This window comes from Triplophysa rosa, linkage group LG17 (assembly GCF_024868665.1).
Source record: "Triplophysa rosa linkage group LG17, Trosa_1v2, whole genome shotgun sequence".
NCBI classification, from domain to species: Eukaryota; Metazoa; Chordata; class Actinopteri; order Cypriniformes; family Nemacheilidae; genus Triplophysa; species Triplophysa rosa.
In genome coordinates, this window is record NC_079906.1 from 119,842 (window position 1) to 139,387 (window position 19,546).

The following is a 19,546-nucleotide window of genomic DNA, read 5'->3' on the forward strand; positions in this document are numbered from 1 at the left end:
CGCCTTAAATATCCTAATTTAACTAAGGCCTAGTCCTGGTTTAGGCTAAACCCTGTCCAGGAAACCGCCCCAAAAAGATCTTACAGAGATGACAGAAATAAAGTGAAAGTGGTGTCTGTAATATGTGAAGATGTTATTGATGTTTGTGTTTAATTCTCCTCTGGTGAAATCTTGACAGATTTATTGTGTTCATCTGTTATTTACACGTGTTCATCTAAGACTATGTGACTTAAGTGCTTTAATAGATTCTTTATAATGAATCTTCAAACAGCCATTGCAGTAGTTTACTGTAAAACACCTACAGTAACTAGCTGGCAACAGTGTTGCCAATACAGTATATTACTGTAGAAATGGCAGGTGAGGGCTAACAGTGTATGTGAAATGAGGACATGACTGCAGCTGGCCATGAGGCCCAAACCAGCATGTCCAGTGCAAAAAGGCTTTGACTTTTTAATTCTACTTAACATTATTTTATTTATCTGTCATATTGAAGAGACCTTTTTGAAGGAGTTTGGTTTACTTATGAGCACTTTAGATTAAATGAGACTTGGGTGTTTGTAATGACGTAGGTTATGGTGTCGGCCATGATTTGCTGCATTTTGAGGTGTTCAGTCTTATTATGATTTAAGAAAATAAATGCGATTGCTCTCCTCACGAATCATCTGTTTCTTGTTTTTCACTGACGTGTCTCTTAAGTGTTGAGGACTATAGTGCTGCTTTGAGCCTACATTCAGTATGAGTAAAATACTCAAGTACTGTTCAAATCAGATACTCGAAGACTTTTACTGAAGTCGTTTTGGAATTGGTGACTTGTAACTTGTAATGGAGTAATTTTCACTGCACGGTATCTGTACTTTTACTTAAGTATGGTTTTCAGGTACTCTTTACACCTCTGATGATTCCCCAACGACAGTGGTATAAATTCTGGGGCCAGGGAGTGGCATTTATATGTTAATTCTTATTAGTGATGTATTGAACACTTATTAAGTAATAGTATATAAACTAAAATATTACTAATAAAAATGTCCTTGATATTTTGTGTGAGAAACCTCCGCCCATTCGGAGGAACACTAATATCTTTAACATCACTTGCAAAAGTCACAATAAAACCAATGTATTTAACACCAACGATTCATAAACTTACAGCTGATTTTTAATATTTCAGTATGAAATCTCTTATTCAAACTGTAACCTGCACCGGAAGCGCTCCTTCATTTATAAATTCACTTCAATAATGAAACCGAACAGAAGCGGCAGTGCAGGTGCAGTAGAGCTCGCGTCCAGCAGGTGGCGGTGGTGCCCCATAACACTGCTAATTCACCGCAACAGAAGAAGAGTGAGTGCGTTTATCCATCAACAGCTTCATTCAGATTCATTTCTTCATCATCAACATGACACAGACAGACAGAGATGCGGATAATGGTAAAGATCGAGAGAAAGAGGCACGCGGAGTGAAGAGACCCATCGCGCCTGCGGCTGTACCCGAACACCTGCATGAGGTGAACACGCGTCATCTTCACTAAGTTTGTCATGAAACCATCAAAGTAATAAATATCAGTTTCTAGAATGTACTGAAATGTGTGGTACTTTAGTTTTTAATCAATGGAAATAATGGAAACACACATTTGACAGTAATGTCATGTGCTCCTGGAGAGTTCAGCTCCAGCCCTGATCAAACACACAATTGTATGTTTTCTTAAAAGGTGATGCTGAAGACTTAGATTAGCTTCTTCAGACGTGTTTGATGTGGGTCTCCAGGAACAGGATTGAGCACCCCTGATGTAGAGGATATAATGAGTCAAAATAATCACTGTCACTTTCAGCAAATTCAGGGCAACTTCATCGTGGTGATTCATCCAGGATCAGAAACACTGCGGATTGGTCGAGCTCCAGACACACAGCCAATGAGTGTTCCTCATGTGGTCGCCCGTAGACACAAACACGCGGGACAGAGCCGATACGAGGACCAGTGTCTCCTGAGAGAGGGACTCAACGTATGTCTGCTGTCATTCACTCATTAACATATCATATTAAGAGTGTGATGTCCATCATAAAAACACATGACAGATTGCTTGTCACTGAAGAAGTGTGTGTTCTGTAGAGCGCAGACAGTAATGAACAGAGACAGAACGGTCTGAAGATGATCGATCAGGCAATCTGGTCCAAGAAAATGTCCAACGGAGTCAGAAGAGTCCCTGTGTCTGCACAGCAGGTGTGCGTGCGTGCGTGCGTGCGTGTGTGTGTGTGTGTGTGTGTGTGTGTGTGTGTGTGTGTGTACAGTGGGAGTAAGTTTTAAGACTTTGTGTTTTTTTACAGGCTAAATTGTACAATAAACAGATCCGTCCTGCGGTTTTGGATTCAAACTGTAAAGTGAAGTGGACACACACATCTCATCAGCCTGAATACCTCGTAGGAGAAGATGTGAGGAAACACACACATTACCTACACAACAACACGCTGAACATGGTGGATAAAGGGGATAGTTCACCCAGAAATACAAATTCTGTCATCATTTTCTCAACTTTGATTTGTTCCAAATCTTAACATGTCTTTGTTAGTAGGAAAAAATACTTGAATTCTTTTTTGTTTTGTCGAACACAAAAGAAGATATTTTGATGAATGTAGGACAGCAAACACTTCTGGGGCACTTTTCACTCCATTGTCCTTTTCCCTACTAAGGTAGTCAATGGGGTCCAAGAACTGTTTGGTTACAAGCATTCGTCAAAATATCTTACTCTTTATTCAACCAAACAAAGAAATGCATACAGGTTTGGAACTACTAGGCCTAGGGCGTCGTGAGTAATGTATTATTTTTGGGTGAGAACAAAATATTTGTTTTATATAAAAGTGTCCAGTTCATATCCAAGTTAATGTTTCTTACTAGCAGCAGTTCTGTTCTAATTTTGATTGACTAGTAAAAAGCAAATAAAAAAATTAATAAAAAGGCTTATAATTGTGTAATATTGTGTGCAAAAATATATTCAGTCATTTAATATTTGTAATGATGAGAGCATTTATAGGCATATTCAAAGATTGTGAGAATGAAGCCTGTTTTTGTATTTTTATTACAAACATTTGATCAAAATGATGTTTAAAGAACTTTATTCTCAAAATCAGAATATTTTCTTGGCACACTAAAACACTGAGTGACAGTATAACGGACACATGTCATTATTTATACCACACTACAGTAGAACCACTAGATAATCGGAAGGGATTTCCAATTCACATTTATTTTCATAGTGCTTTTCACAACGTTGCAAGTAAAACATTATAGCAGATATGGCATTAAAGCAAAATCTTTCGTGGCATGAAAATATATGACTGCATTTCCACAATTGTAAGAAACAGATGCACACATAAAAAATTCCTGTTATTTCATCTGAAGGCTCATTCCTACCTCACGACTTTATGTGAATACAGGTGTATCATTTCTTGAGGCTGTGAGACATTTAGTCAACATGATAGATCTCATATGAACTGGGCATGCCATTCCGGCTTACATAAACTGAATAGGGGGAAAATGTTTAGTAAACAGAAAAATTGACAATATACATGAAGAATTTGCAATATTGACAAAATATACACATGAGTTGTGTTTTTAATGGTAAATGTGTAGTGACATTGATTCTATGGTAGTGTTTGCACTCGCCTGTGACCGTCATTTCTTCATCTGCTGTGTGTGTGTGTGTGTGTGTGTGTTTCAGGCATTAAATGTGAACCCTACAGACAGTTACAGCATTCACTGGCCAATCCGCAGGGGTCAGCTGAACATCCACAGCGGTCCTGGTGGATCTCTCACAGCCGTGCTCGCGGACCTTCAGACCATCTGGTCTCACGCTGTTCACAAGCTTCTAGAAATCCCACTGAAGGATCTGAAGGTACACACACACACATACTATCTAACATTAGATCTTCCTTCAGCTGAACATGAAGAAAGACTTCTGTCTCGCACAAAAATATTTAACACACATTTAATGGAGTGTAATCGCAGTTTAGAAACTCCAGAGTGAAACTGAGCTCTTCACATGTTGCTATTTCTGTGTTGTTTCAGTATTACAGATGCATCTTTCTCATACCAGACATCTATAACAGACAGCATGTGAAGGAATTTGTAAATATGCTGCTGCTCAAAATTGGCTTCTCAGGTATGACATTTCTCATCGTGTTCTTTTCATTCTCAAATGCACTGAGTGATGAATTCACCAAGCAAAATGACGTTTCGAAATCTACGATGTTGGTGAGGATTCCGTTTCATTTACACACATTGCACAAACAGTTCTCTTGACCTCACGTGTGTTGTGTGTAGCTGTGGTTGTGCATCAGGAGTCGGTGTGTGTGACGTTGGGCAGCGGTCTGAGCAGTGCGTGTGTGGTGGACGTGGGCGATCAGAAGACCAGTGTTTGTTGTGTTGAAGATGGAGTCTCTCACCGCAGCTCCAGGTCACGCACACACACACACTTATGTCTGGTTTACTATCACAGTGGGGACAGTCCACAGGCGTAATGTTTTTTATACTGTACAAACTGTATATTTTATCCCCTAAACCTAAAGATCATAGAAAACTTTTTGCCTTTTTAGATTTTAAGAAAATATTGTTCTGTACAATTTATAAGCTGTTTTGCTTATTTGTGACACGAATCCCCCTGTGTTGGTGTGCATTCAGGTTTAGGTCCCCACCGGGATATAAAAACATGTCCACACTCACTGTTGCGGCTGTAGAGACGATTGTGTGTTACAGAACAGATCTTTGGCAGTCACTCCATCAGCATATATTTTTCAAATAAAATAGGATTAAATGTAAAACAATCTTCTCAAATCTGTTTTGTCGCTCATCTCAAGAATGAATGATATATTTGCCCTTGACAGAGTGTTATGCAGGTGATTTTCTGAGTAGGACCGTGTTGTGTGTGTGTGTTGAACACAGGTTGTGTCTTGCGTACGGAGGTTCAGATGTGACGCGCTGTTTCTTCTGGTTAATGCAGAGAGCCGGTTTTCCCTACCGCGAGTGTCGTCTCGCTAACAGACTCGACTATGTGTTACTGCAACAGCTCAAAGAATCTTTCTGTCATCTGGACCAGGTCACCAAACACACTCTCAAATAACATTCACCATCCTTTCTTGTTTCGCCAATATTTGAGCGTTCGTAGAAGATGCCACGAGAAGATTTCTGTTGTCTGTGTGGTTACGCCATATGAACGAGTCATGCAGTCCACAGAGCTGGATAAACATAATAACTGTGCGGTTATAGAATACAACTAAACACCCGAAAGCGTGTAGTGCTGTGATATAATAATCTCTTTCTGATCCGTGCAGGATATCTCAGGACTTCAGGATCATGAGTTCCGCACACGTTTCCCAGATTCTCCGGTTCTCCTCTATCAGCTGCGGTTGGGAGATGAGAAACTTCAGGTAGTGTAGATCTATTGGGATGCCTTCAGGAGAGGTTCACGAGTTCATCTGATCGTGTTGTTTGTGATCAGGCTCCCATGGCTTTATTTTACCCCGCTGCGCTTGGTATTGTGGGCCAGAAGATGACATCACTGCAACATCGCTTACTAGGAGATGCTGAAGATCCGCACGATGAGCACTACCTGTTGAGCACACAGAGCAAACAAGACCAGGTTCAGCATCGTTCACTCTCTCTCTCTTTGACAACATTTGGGAAGTTCTTTGGATCAAATGATTGTTCATGACGGTTCAGTAAAATTCTCTTACAGTGTTTGTTTCACCAGCACAGAATCTGTAGTGTCACAGAGATTTAGGACCTTATTAGGGAAGTAACGATTCACTCATCCCGCGATGCAATTCACGATACTGATCTCACGATACGATTCATTCACGGTTTATTTTTACAAAATGAGTTTGAGACAAATTAAGAATGAACAACTGCCCTTTTATTATTTCTTAACTGCTGCACGTTTCTTTGTGAAAGAAAACTAATTCCAAATCAAATTCTAAATCAAATAAAAAATTAATAATACAAACATCTCTTCAAAATAAACAAACTAAGACTTTTATTGGATTTTTTTACATTTAAGAAAAATCAGCATATCCACGTTTTCCAAGTTTGCAGTAAACACAGCGGCCCCTGCTGTTCAAAACATGTATTGCTATTCAAATAACATCTCAACCAGCTTGAATCGTCACGCAGTATAATTGATTTTCAACCGGCTCACGGTGAATCGTTTCCCTAGAGCTTATACATCTGAGTGGATTGTGATGATATTTATAACGCAGCTCGTCTTTGATCATTTGTGAAAGAATGTCTGAAGTACAAGAGAGAGTGTCTGAGAGGCCGTTTACACGAGACCGTTTTCAACTAAAAACAGAAAACTTTTTATGCATTTTGGGGGACTGAAAACGCAAACTTTTCAAAATTGGTCTCAAAGTGCAAGTTTTTGAAAACGACGGCATTATCAATTCCGTGTAAACTCTGACGGAAGTTTTCCAAAAATGATGACATCATACACATGCGTAATACGCGTTCAGTCTGTAGACGCGCGAGTATTCCCCAAATAATGGCGGCCTTCATCAGTCTGCTGCTTGGTTGGTGCTGTGTGACATATCCATTATCATTTCTCCGGCAAAAAGTATATTTACTGCACCACTACAACCAGCGGGGAGGCTTACTGTAGTATTTAAATACACAAACCATGAACGCACATACACGCCGAGAAAATGTATTAAAAGCGCTTTTAGCTTAAAAAAGGGTAAGCGTATGTGGTTTCTTTATAGCGAAACACTGCCACCCACTGGCCAGGCATGCGTAATACAGCCTTTTTACTCGTTTTCCCAGATCCATGTAAATGCAGATCGTTTTGATAACACTGTCGTGTGTAGGTGAAACTTTTCAAAAACGCAAAGGAACAACTTTTCCTTTTTTCATTGAGTAAACGTACTGTGAGCTTTAACGCTTTAAACAGCATTCACACCTCCTGTAGACTGCATGTCAAACGGAAATGACCTGAGATCAGTTATTGACTAGAAACAGAATCACTGGTTGAGTGTAATTTCTCTTCGTCTCTCACAGTCGTCTAAAACGATGTCAGACAGAAAGTCTTTCCATAAGTCTGCTGGTTTTGATGGAGAATCCGGTGAGCCGTCAGAGAGGGCGAATGTCTCTGTGGATGTGGAGTTGGGTCACAGTCAGACGGAATGTCTCGCCGCAGCGGCCGGAGGAGATCCAGAAGACAGCAGCAGGAGCACAGCCGTCACTCAGTTTGAGGGGAAAGCACTCGGCATCGATAAAGCCATCTTACACAGCATAGACTCCTGCTGTAAATACTTCTTTACATTAGCTGACACACGGATGAAGCTCAGCAAACTATCAAAAACACACTGTATAGCGCCATGATCCATAACATTTATTATAAAACAGTCAGTTCTGGTCCTTGATTCTGATTGGTTGAGCCACGTTTTAAGCTGTTATAAAATACCTGATTTGTAACTGCTGACCGCATTACATAGCCTAAGTATCACTGTGCCACTGTTGTTGTGCCTGCTTTGCTAGGCATATGGAATAACCGTTTTATAAAAGCAATAACCCAGCTAACTATAATACGTGATTGTTACACAACTGCAACGTAATCTGAGGGCCAAACTTTTGTTGTGGCATTGGAACTAGTTACGTTGTGACAAATGGAAAAGTAAAATTTCTGGTTTCGTTGCCACAACGTAACTTTGTGACCTTGTCAGTAAGTAACCGCAATGTTGTGACAATGTACCAAAACTTGAAGGCGATCCTAAGATATCTTGCATCTCGCTGGCTGTTAACGTTTGACATTTATGCGTCAAAATTTTCTTTTTGCAAATATTTTGCTTTAAATGTTTTAAAATAATTAAGAAAATTGATTGGTTCCAAAATGATTTTTTTTTTCAAAAATGTTGTTAAAAACATTTTGGAACCAAACTCTTCATATATTCAATGTAAATTCTGGGAGCAAATAGTAATCCCAATATTTTGGGCTGAATATCTTTAAAAAGCTGAGATTCAGCCTCTGATGTCAAAGCTGCACACAAACACGTTTTTAAATGATTTTGTACATGGCTTTGTTCTTCTGAACGTGTGTGTGTTTGACAGCGTCAGATGAAACCAAACGTAAGATGTACGGCTGTATTCTGCTGGTGGGAGGTGGACTTCTGTTTCACGGCGCTCAGGAGTTTCTGCAGCATCGCATCCTCAATAAAATGCCTCCGTCTTTCCGCTGCCTCGTGGAGAGTGTTGACGTCATCACACGACCAAAGGTGTGTTTGTGTCTGTCATAATAAAAATCTGATGCATCTCTTTCTTGTGTGGATTCGTGCTCTGCTGGATGAGAGATTTGTGTTTGTATGAACTCTACACCTCAACATCAAGTGTTTTAGTGCGGTTTACTGTACGGTGATATGTCCTCTGACAGGACATGGATCCTCGGCTCATAGCGTGGAAGGGTGGAGCGGTGCTGGCGTGTTTGGACACCACACAGGAGTTGTGGATCGACCAGCGCGAGTGGCAGCGTTTCGGCGTCCGGATGCTCCGCGAGCGAGCCGCCTTTGTGTGGTGAACCAGAGATGTTTAATTGATGTGAATTCTGTCTGTATTCAAATCATATCTACGTCTTGTGTTGCTGTTAACAGTATGTAATGTGCCACAATGAACCTGATTTTTGTAATAAAAAAAAAGCTAAACCTTTTCAGAATAAAAGTTTGAAACCGCTTCTGTACTTCATTCCAAGCTCAGCACAAGAACGAAAGAGTTTGTTCCCATGCAGCAAACAAACATTTATTTAGTGAGTGTTTTGGAATTATTTCTCACACTTGAGCTTTTGCACGCACGTGTCCTGAGTCAGTGCTCTTTAAGGTTGGATATCGAGACCCCAGTGCTGTTACACAATGAAGAGGGCAGAGAGAGAGAGAGAAGTTGAGCACAGGATGTGATCAACAGGCTGAGGATGATACGATCGCTCGCGGGGGCGACAGAGATCAGCAGCATCACTGATTTCTGACAGAAAAGAAATCACACACACTTCAGTACATTTGTATGTAAATGAGTCTCGACATTATGAGGAGAGTGCTTGTTTTTCTCCTCTTGATTCAGCTTACAACATCTAATAGTATTTCTCCTAAAGTAGTAAGTATCATGTCTCATGACAGGAATAATAAACATCTGTCTTCTTTTTAACAAATGTTTTATCAAATCTCTTTTCACCTTTCTTTAGGTTGCCATATGTACCCGATCAAATGGCAAGTGTTACAAACTGTTCTTTTGTAACCTTAAGACAGATATTATGTCTGATATGTCATTTGTTGTTGTTTTTTACTTTGAACATGTGTCTGTGTAATTTAATGCTGTTTAGATTCTGAGCCTCTAGAGTTATTATCTCAGCACTCGTCGAATCCGTCACCCTTAGTCGGTCTGAATGGGGAACTAAGTAAATGTCACACCTCATTCACTATCAACTGGTCTATTAATATTGACGGTGAGGATTTATTTTTTATTCATTCATGCTATCAGTGTCTAAAGATACATTTTACAATATGGTTTTAGTTTCCATGTTTCGGCTGTGCCATTTTATTCAGCTATTTCTTTAGTATTTAATAGCATTTAATCACACATTATCAATTTTGGTTGAGAAATTATCCTTCAAAGATCATTACTGCAATTACTAGAATTTACTAGAATCTAGTCACATCAACTTTGAGGCGACATTGTGGCCTTATATATTATAAAGTATTATTTTTATAAATGAAAATATTAATATGTCAAATATAATCATTTTCTTATTATTTTCATGCTCTCGTATAGCCCACCACAGTAAACAAAGCTAATGCTTTTTTTTAAAGATAGAAAGGATCAGAATTATGTATCAGAATTAGGAACTATCATTGTGTTCATGATGGATTACACCCAGCACGTGACCGCTTCATTTGATGGAGATTACAACATTCAGAATCAGAATCAGAAGAGCTTTATTGCCAAGTGTGCTTGCACACACAAGGAATTTTCTTTGGTGTTGGAAGCTTCTAGTACAGACATTCAACACAATGACAATACAATATAATACGATTTACAGTCTAAAAGATTCTAAATTGTGCATATATAAAATAAAGACTATTTTACAGAAAATGGGGGATAATAACATATAAGAGACATTGTACAGGGTAGTATATAGTAGAATAAACATATTAACAGATTGTATGTACACTTGTGCAAATGGATAATTTAGTAAGTAGAGGTAGTGTTATATCATGTATACATAAGATGTGACACAGGAAAAACGCAGAGTATTTTTTTCAGAGTAAATATTTTTTTCCTCAAAAATAGTAGTTTTTGATCCATTTTGAGTGAAAAGAGAAAAACGTGTCAGTAGAGTGGGAGCAAAATTACAGAGCAGCCTAACTGTGACTCTTCCCCCAAAACGTTGCCCCGCCCTCGCAAGGTTTCGTTTAGCAGCACACCGTTAGTAACGGCCGTCGACCACTGTTCCTGCTGCTTGTGGGATTTGAAGAGAAGTTGGATGTTAAAGTAAGTAAGGTTTTAAATTCTGTATTCATTTTCATATTATTTGCCTCTGTTTTGAGCTCATATCATTTTGCCGCGTTTTTTAATATTACAGAAATCGCTATATTAACTTGAGAACTAACGTTAACTGTTCAGTTAGACTAAGCTATTTTGAAAACAAATAGCTAAAATATTAAGAACGTTAAAAAAAACTAGCTAACTATCTTTTAAATGTTTTCCACATAACTATTAAGGGGAGCAGCTGAACTGTGCACCACATGTACTTGACTCGGTAAAGAGTTAAGTTAACGTTAGCCTTCATTGGATTGCTGGAGGCCATTTTGATGTATATTATTATCCCTATTCGGGTAGTTCTTGTAACGTTATTTTCCTTATGTATTTTAGCAGCCTTTACTGTTAGTCACGGTCATCGATCGCTGCTGACAGAATATATGCTTCTGCTGGATGTTAAAGTAAGTAAAGTTTTAAAGTCTGTATTCATTTTGATATTATTCGCCTCTGTTTTGAGCTCGCATCATTTTGCCGCGATTTTTAAATAATACAGAGATCGCTTTCTCATATTAACTTGAGAATTAGGTTAGGATCCGTTATTTTAAAAGCAAATAGCCAATATTACGAACGTCAATTGACACCAGTAAAACTAACGTTAGCCAACTAGCTTTTAAATGTTTTCCACTAAATTATCGTGAGGGCAGCTCGAGCTGTGCACCACATGTACTTGACTCGGTAAAGAGTTAGCCTTCATTAGATTCCTGGAGGCCATTTTGATGTGTATGAGCTTATTCGGTTGGTAATTGTAAGGTATAGTTCAAAATTTACATGGCTAGTTGGTGATTTTATAGTCGTCCGAATCCAGAATGTTGGTGTGTCAATTCAAAAATTACTGTTTGAATCTGTTTTGACACTGCTAAACGATAACTGTTGCGCTTTACCTTATGGCTGGAATACACTACAATACTTTTAAAATCTGAACATATTTCTTTAAACTAGACATCACACGCTTGCAGACTTTTTGAACGTTTCAGACTAAAACACACTAACTGATGAAATCTGCAGACTGGCACAGACTTTCTGCAACACGTCCAGACTGAAAATCTGAGCAAAAGTCTTGTAATGTATTTTAGCCTTTAATTTTCATGCCTTTTTAATATGTACACTTTTATTATCCAAATGCATTAACGTTAGTTAATTACCGTCTGAATAAAACTAATAAACACCATGCTTTAACAGAACTATTGGACAGTTATAACAAATGAAAAACATATTTTTTTATGCGTTTTATTCTTCATCTGACTGTGAGTGTTATCGCTTTATGTTCAACTTTGTGTTTTGGTTCCTTTAGGATGCAAACCAACAATGCTGTCAGAGTGAAGTTCAGAGCAAGAAATTCATTTTTTCGTCGCAGCCTTTTACATTTCAAACGTTTTTGGAATGCGGTAAGATAACTTTATTAAATGTGTTGGTTAACATCATTAATACTTTCCCTCTAAAAATAATTGTAACAGTAATATAATAAGTGTATAATTGTAATTTATGGGGGTATAGATATAAGTTTAGTTTCTTTGACATTGCTGATTTGCCAATGGTTTGTCTTTCCTCAGTTGCCAAGAAATTTGATCTTCCTACAATAAATGTTAAGGTCTTTGATGACTCGAAGACAGAGGTTGATGAGGAAGCATTCGAATATCTGCTGACACAACCAAACCTTGGTGTCCTAAAAATGATCATCCCAGGCACAGCAAGTCTTGATGGTAAATTCTTTGACATACTTATCAAGTTTCAAACGTATCATGACAAATGTAACTTCATTCAGATCTACAGCTTCCAATTGTGGTCACAACTTTACCCATTAGACATGTATGATTCTTATGCAACACAGACTTTCAATGTGTAAACCGTCGGAATGAAAATCACTGGTTTCTTTAAAATTTCTGCCCTGATCTTTTTGCAAGGGCCTAGTACAGGAGTCACAGATTTGCAGTTTGAAATTGTTTTCATTTGGGACTCTGAATAACAAAAACACTTCATATGTTGTAGATAAAGTTTAACTGTATGACCTCATTTCAATATCTGTAGAGATTTTAGTTCATCCACACATCTGTACTCATCAAGACTTGGCCATGAATGTGCCTGGAACACTGAATCTGTTTGCGTGAGTGGTTAATGTATTTATATCTGCACATCTTCTAAGTGAAGTTATGTCAAAGTAAAGTAGGAGGGTGTGTTCAACCAAAAACAAACCTAAAAGCCTAAAACTAATTGTTTTTGTTTTCCGTGTTTACAGGTTGGGACAGCGACATGTCTTCGATTCTGATGCTGGTTCACCTTTTGCCCCCCTCAAGTCAAGGCCGCAAAAGACCGGGAAAGATCTCAGTAGACAAGCATGTGAAATTTATCAAGGTAAAGCTACCGATAAAGCAGTTAAAATGACACTAGTTCATAAAGTTCTGTTATTGTGTTACCTTAAACTTGCTTGTTCCTCAGACAGGTTGTTAAAGATCACCTGTCCTTTAAATGGTTGTTTTTGTGCTATTCTTTTCTACTTAGCACATACAGTATACAGTTGAAGACATCACTGTTCTTTTTTTCATGTTGTATATTAGGGCTGAGACAACTAATCGATAATAATCGATGATGAAAATAGTTGTCAACGAATTGCATTATCGATTAGTTGGTCTGTGACATCACTTGTGAGTTGCACGGTTATAAATCAAGCACGTCTTCTTCCCTTTTAAATGTTTAAACGTGTCTCTCCGTGCAGCGCGAGGTGCGCAGTTTTAAAGTCAACGTGTCTCTCTCCGTGCAGCGCGAGGTTCGCAGTTTTAAAGTCAAACGTCTCTCCGTGCAGCGCGAGGTGCGCAGTTTTAAAGCTCAAGCGTGGTCTCTCCTTGCAGCGCGAGGTGCGCAGTTTTAAAGTCAAGCGTGTCTCTCCTTGCAGCGCGAGGTGCGCAGTTTTAAAGTCAAGCGTGTCTCTCCTTGCAGCGCGAGGTGCGCAGTTTTAAAGTCAAACATCTCTCCGTGCAGTGCGAGGTGCGTAGTTTAAAAGGTGCGCGCGTCTCTCCGTGCAGCGCGAGGTGCGCAGTTTTAAATTCAGACAATTCTCTCCGTGCATGGGTCTCTCCGTGCAGCGCTTGGTGCGCAGTTTTTGATGTGTTTTGCATGCATCTCTTAAAGCCGCACAGTTTTGAAGTTTAAAGGGGAAAAGTGTTTTAAATGACAAAATTAAAGATTATATTTGTAAATCCCAATTTGTGGCGTTTGCACATTTCAAAGTACATAATAGGCTAAATACCCTGATTTGGGGGTTCATTTATATGAGAGGTGGGAAGTAACGAAGTACACTTTTTGAACTATACTTGTATTATTTTTCTGGATACTTTTTACTGTACTTCACTACATTTGAATGACAAATATCTCACTTTTCATGCCACAAAAAAAAAATTCTTTGGCCAAGCGCCCCATCCCTCCCATGTTTGGGAGAGACTATTGTTGGCTGGCTTCTAATATGACACACCTGAATCAACTCAGCCTTGGTGTGTTAATTAGGGAGACAATCACATTTTTCAACAATTTAGGGAGCAGGAAAATGAGTTCAGTTGTGCATACTTTTCCCATCTCTGATTTAGTCATTATAAGCAAAAGATCTAATTAAACTTTTTATCCAATTAATCGAAAAAAAATAACAATCCAACTAATCGATTATCAAAATAATCGTTAGTTGCAGCCCTATTGTATATTGACTTACTGTTAAGTCAAATTGGCACTAAAGTGTTTTCATTCTTTCACAGACCAGTACCAGTATCCAAGGGCACTTGGATAGCATTGGAGAGAGTCTTCAGACCGCGTATCTACTTGCTGTTGGGCCGAACAAACGTAGGATCCAGTCTTGGTTTATTGTAACTGACAAACATGCTGTGCCCTGCAAGGCCTCTAACTCACTGGCATGTGTTGATGAGCTTTTCAAAGCTCACTTTGTCTTTGGCACCTCATACTGTCAGGAATTGATTTGTTTATTATGCCATATTGTTTCATTTAATTCTTCATCTCATCTGTAATATTGTTGTTATATATTTCAAAACTGTTTGAAAGAGGAGCTTGAAAAATAAAATTGTGACATATACAGTTGGTTTTTGAATTTATTTTCAGACTGAAAGCAATGTTTTCATTTAAGGTCTTTTTAAGGGTAAAACATTAATAGTGTAATTCAGAAAAATAACTCTGGATAGAGTCAGCTATTCTTTATAGTTCACTCATAATTGATGATAAACAACTCTGGAGGGGAAGTCAATTGTTGCAGAGTTAATTTAAAGTTCATCTGAACAGAGTTAAAAAGCAGCAGAGTTCATTTCTTGTAGCTCTGAATTGAGTAAAAAAGAACAAGAGTTAATAAAAAAAAACACTAAATAGAGTAAAATATTACAGCACAGAGTAAAATATTAACACTATTTTGAGCATAATTCACTCTGGAAAAACAACTCTATCAAAAGAGTAGCTTTTACTCTTTTCAGAGAGGGACCAAATGTTATCTGGCATAGAGTAAAATTTTCTTCAATTTGAGTAAATTTTACTCAGGCAAATTTACTGTGTAGATATAATAAGGCACAGTAGTGCACACTATAGGAGTAGTGGAAGTGGACTATGCGTATTAGTTGTCATCTCATGTTCCAAAGAAAACCAAAGGTTTGGAAGTAGAAGTGTGGATTGTTTATTCGTGTATGTCTTGTTTTTCTGTAGGGAGCATCAGAAGTCTTACTGGCACATGGATAACATTAATGACAGATATGGATAATACGTACTATTATAGATGTGAATATCAGCCTCCATTTACCTCAGAGCAGAATAATCTCAATGGAATACAGCAGGTACATTCTTCAAACATCATTACAGCCTTTAAAAACTGAGTAATAACATCAAACATCTCTCTTTCCTAATAAAACAGATTCAGACCCGCACAGCTGCTATCTAAACCATGAGACGCATTATTTAAATAACTTGAAAAAGCAATAGGATCTCTATATTTTTATTCTTTAAAACATGACATACTGTAATATATCCTTCTTTTTTGTAGCTCCATTTCAGTTTCACTGAGTCAGTGGGTTCTGTTTCGGTTCGGCCCAAAATGTATGATGTCAGTGGATATAACCTTCCTCCCCCAAGCCCTGGATCAGGACAGGAATACGAGAAACATTCCTCTTTCACAACACACGGTTCATTCTCTTACTCTTAAAAAGCCTTGTATGTCAAACTCAACGTTGTTTTTGTGATATTTGACTTATTTGTCTTATTAGGATCTGACTGTAAAGTGACAACAAAGCCGTTGTGTGGTAAGCGTGTGTCACCCACCACCATGTTAAAGTCTTATATTACAGCTTTCACAAAAAAACATTTATCTCAGGATTATTTTTGTATAACAGTTATACAAGGATAGTTATGAGTAAGGTGTTGAAGTAAGAAATATCAATGTTATTGATCGTTTATTCACCCTGATGTGAAAAGTCATGACAGTGGCTCCTGATGATACATTGACATCTTATGAAGAAACTGAAGGTTATTTACAGAATTATATCTGTTAATCCAGAGCACGACATCCTGAGGTGTTTCTCGCCGTTTCTCTTCCTGAATCAGATCTTGTAATGTCCTTTCTGTCCTGACGTGTAGATCAGTGGGATGCCGATGTCTCTTCCGTCCTTCATGGTGAAAAGATAACACTGACGTTCATGACCAGTTCAATGTTTAATAGATACACTGTCACGCTAGCGAAGAAAACGCAAGTACTGAACACCATTGAGATTAAAGAGGTCTGTATTTTGACTAAACACTTTCACGCATCGACAGGGTTTCTCTTTCTCACGGTTCTTTCTGGTTCTCCTACAGCTAAGAAAAGGAGAGAAGCATAGAGAGGAACTGACATACACTAAAGGCTGTGAAGACCTCACAATACTGGTGATTATAAAGCATAGTTATGAATACTGCCAAATGATTTGTGAACTGACGATAAACGCTTTAATGTCATTTCATTTGTAAATCGTATGTACTGTTATGGATTACAAATACATATATTTATTTAGAACCCTGTTGAAAAAAACAGCATGTGCTGGTTTGGTATGTTTTGATGCTGGTTTGTGCTGGTCCTTAGCTGGTTTAAGATGGTCAAACCAACATCAAAACATACCTAACCCCGCATATGCTGGTTTTTCAACAGGGAATCTCACTAAAATGGTAGCCCACATAAAAAATACTGTTTTGTACTATAGGATTTACTATAGTAAACTGTATTCTTAACAATAATACATTGATTCACTTTACTGTAGTATTCTAGTAGGGTTAAAGACACGTTACTGTCGTATATTTTACTGCACTTTACTATAGCAAATTATACAGTTCTTTCTTGTGGGAGTGTACATTATCCTCATAAATACCCTTAAACACTATTTTGGGGGACTTATTCCTCTCTGAAGTTCGGAAAGCTTGATAAAACTGCAGTAATGTTGGCAGCAGATATATTAACACTGACATGCTTTTACTGGACTTTTACTGCTGTCCCTTTAAACTTCATTCAAGATATGAATATTCTCTGTCAGTAATCGTATCTCATTATTTAACATGATTTAGTAAACGGAATAATAAATGTGGTTTGATCTGGCAGATAACAGCAACATCATTTGAAAACGATGAATGTAAAGCAGCTCTTCATGAAGTCAACCCTACTGCCAGTGAGTATCTGTACAATAAATCCTCTATAACTCATCTTACTTAAATATATTTCTGCTTCATCACAAACAATGTACACAATGTTTATTGCTGAGCGTTTGCTCTGGTCCACGCTTGATGTTTAGTGTACACATACTGATGAATTTATACACTGATGATGAGATGAAGGGACTGAAGTGTGATGTTGTCTTGCAGACGGATCAGGATTGACTGTCGCTGTTGGATTTGTGCTGACGTTTCTTCTCATACTGATCTCCTGCTACATCATACGTAAGCGAAAGCTAAATAACTAAATGAAACCTCCGTTTGTACACCTTACGCATAAGATAAAAGTGCACATAACTAAAATGATTTTGATTTACACGTATTTTATAAGTTTCAATCAAGTTTTAACTTGATGCTAAGCAGACATCTTTATAAAAGACCAACCCATTACCAGACCACACAAAAATGATGCTTCATTTTTCATTTGGGTGTGACCCCAAGCCATTCATATTCACACGAAACGGCTCATTTCTGGTTTTGCGGTTGGTCTGCATCATTTCATTCATAGTCTATCCACACTAAATGTGAATCGTATCATGTACAAATTCTCAATAAATCGAGTAAGCAAATACAAGTTTACCTGCTCTAGTATTTGGATTCACAATAATCCTTTTTTTTTTAAGAAATGTGTTGTGTAAAGTCGTTATGTTCTTGCTAACTTCCGTCATGTTTCAGGTAAGATTCTTGGCTGGTGTAAGCGTGGCGGCAGGTCAGCGGACGCTGTGTGTTTGCAGTTGTTGGTTGTGTATCCGGCAGCAGATTGTGCGTTCCAGCACGCCGTCACAGTTCTGGCCGAGTTTCTGCAGGACTGCGGTGATGTAAAAGTTGTGATTGACATGTGGGAGAGAGAACGTGTTGCAGAACAAGGTCTGATCCGCTGGATCCACACTCGGGCCGAGCTCGCTGACATCATTCTCCTGATCTTACCACCTCAACACACACACGCTGGTATGAAAACCTTTCATCTTCATCACAGCACAAATGCCTGCCGCTCACTCTCTGGAAACCTTTCCGTTTATGAATCATTCACCTGAAATAGTTACTGCGTAACTTTCTAAAAGAAATCATAATTGAAGTATGCGACCTCTCTTAAAAAAAGGTTTAATTCAGTGTGCTATTAGTATACTTCTTTTGGAAATAAAATAAAAAAGAATACTTAAAGTCCACATTTATTGTACTGCTCAGAAGTATACTTGACTCAACAGAAAAGTATACTAAAAAAAAGTACTAAAAAACAGGCCAATTTAGTCTTGAGGAGAATTGAAATGGTAAACTCACAAGTACTAGCTCATTGATATTAGTACAAGTATACATAAAGTATTTGAAAATATACTTGAACTTAATCTAAGTATACTTAACTTGAAGTGTACTTGTTTTTATAACCACTTCAACTTCTGTATCAGAAAGATGCATTCTCATACATTTCTGTGAATCTCTGTCTTTTTTTAGAGGAGTTGAAAGTGGACCCAGCACCTGTGGTGTCCCATCACACAGTTTCAGCCTCGGCCAGCGCTCTTTTCGCTCTGGCTCTTAACCTCGTCACCGGCTCCGCCCATGATCCACGGCAGCGGGAGAAGTTCTGGGTGGTTCAGCTGGACGAGATGAAGGACAAGAGGAGCGTTCCCGCCGAGGTGCGAGGCTGCAGGACGTTTGTTCTGCCGAGAGACCTGCAGAAGCTCCACCAGAAGATCTGCAGCAGATCAAACGTGCAGAGATCAGCGCTGAAGAGACGCTTCACTTCCCCAATGTTCAATGAAGCCTCATGGAAAGTGAAAGAAGCTTTAGAGCAGCTGGAGATGAGAGGAAAGCTGCTGGACTGTGTTTCCCACACCGTCTGAATTCTCTCGCCATCGTATCTGCCTACGTCATCAGTTTGGGCGTGAAAGGTCCTCCTTATACCGAGAGACATTTCATTCATTCATTCGTTGTCTGTTTCTTTCATCTCATGATGGGTTTTTTGTGTTTTCATGATGAGGGCTCAAAGCTGCTTCGCTTTTGTATCATAGGAAGAGTTACTGTGTGTAATCATTTACTTGACTGTTCGATCATAAGACATTTGATCAAAAGTTGTTGTTGTGTGAGATGTGTTTGTTGACTGAACTGTGCATGAAGACTGGACATTTGACCACTGACTAAATCAAAATTCTATCTGTAGGAACTTTGAGTTACGGGCCTCCGATTTATACACACAAACCTTGAAGCCTTGTGAGAAACAACCCTACCATTAGTACAGACCTTCATTTTTGCTCTCTGTTATTTGTCTGAAAAATAAATGAATCTTTTATC

At 38.5% G+C, this 19,546-nt stretch overlaps 2 protein-coding genes across 2 annotated transcripts; both read left to right on the forward strand.

Annotated features, from left to right (window-relative positions):
* The first annotated feature begins 1,307 nt into the window (after nucleotides 1–1,307).
* Nucleotides 1,308–8,691, forward strand: actr8 (actin related protein 8). The gene is made up of 13 exons (XM_057357159.1): nucleotides 1,308–1,499; nucleotides 1,824–1,994; nucleotides 2,102–2,212; nucleotides 2,317–2,421; nucleotides 3,708–3,881; nucleotides 4,055–4,148; nucleotides 4,310–4,442; nucleotides 4,928–5,081; nucleotides 5,317–5,412; nucleotides 5,484–5,624; nucleotides 7,034–7,280; nucleotides 8,084–8,247; nucleotides 8,403–8,691. Exons 1-13 carry the CDS (start codon nucleotides 1,392–1,394, stop codon nucleotides 8,544–8,546), a joined length of 1,842 nt encoding a protein of 613 aa, XP_057213142.1. The 5' UTR covers nucleotides 1,308–1,391; the 3' UTR covers nucleotides 8,547–8,691.
* A 109-nt stretch (nucleotides 8,692–8,800) lies between these two features.
* LOC130568356 (interleukin-17 receptor B) lies at nucleotides 8,801–19,544 on the forward strand. The gene is made up of 12 exons (XM_057357161.1): nucleotides 8,801–9,112; nucleotides 9,201–9,225; nucleotides 9,339–9,461; nucleotides 15,239–15,366; nucleotides 15,573–15,711; nucleotides 15,793–15,828; nucleotides 16,163–16,302; nucleotides 16,379–16,447; nucleotides 17,151–17,217; nucleotides 17,411–17,485; nucleotides 17,936–18,208; nucleotides 18,710–19,544. The coding sequence occupies exons 1-12, from the start codon at nucleotides 9,029–9,031 to the stop codon at nucleotides 19,096–19,098; spliced, it is 1,548 nt and encodes a 515-aa protein (XP_057213144.1). The 5' UTR covers nucleotides 8,801–9,028; the 3' UTR covers nucleotides 19,099–19,544.
* Nucleotides 19,545–19,546: the final 2 nt, after the last annotated feature.

Coding starts and splice junctions, on each gene's coding strand:
- actr8 (XM_057357159.1), top strand. CDS start 1,392: ATGACACAGACAGACAGAGATGCGGATAATGGTAAAGATCGAGAGAAA. Junction 3,882..4,054: donor TCCCACTGAAGGATCTGAAG/GTACACACACAC, acceptor GTGTTGTTTCAG/TATTACAGATGCATCTTTCT. Junction 5,413..5,483: donor TGGGAGATGAGAAACTTCAG/GTAGTGTAGATC, acceptor GTTTGTGATCAG/GCTCCCATGGCTTTATTTTA.
- LOC130568356 (XM_057357161.1), top strand. CDS start 9,029: ATGAGTCTCGACATTATGAGGAGAGTGCTTGTTTTTCTCCTCTTGATT. Junction 17,218..17,410: donor TGAAGTCAACCCTACTGCCA/GTGAGTATCTGT, acceptor GTTGTCTTGCAG/ACGGATCAGGATTGACTGTC. Junction 18,209..18,709: donor ACCTCAACACACACACGCTG/GTATGAAAACCT, acceptor GTCTTTTTTTAG/AGGAGTTGAAAGTGGACCCA.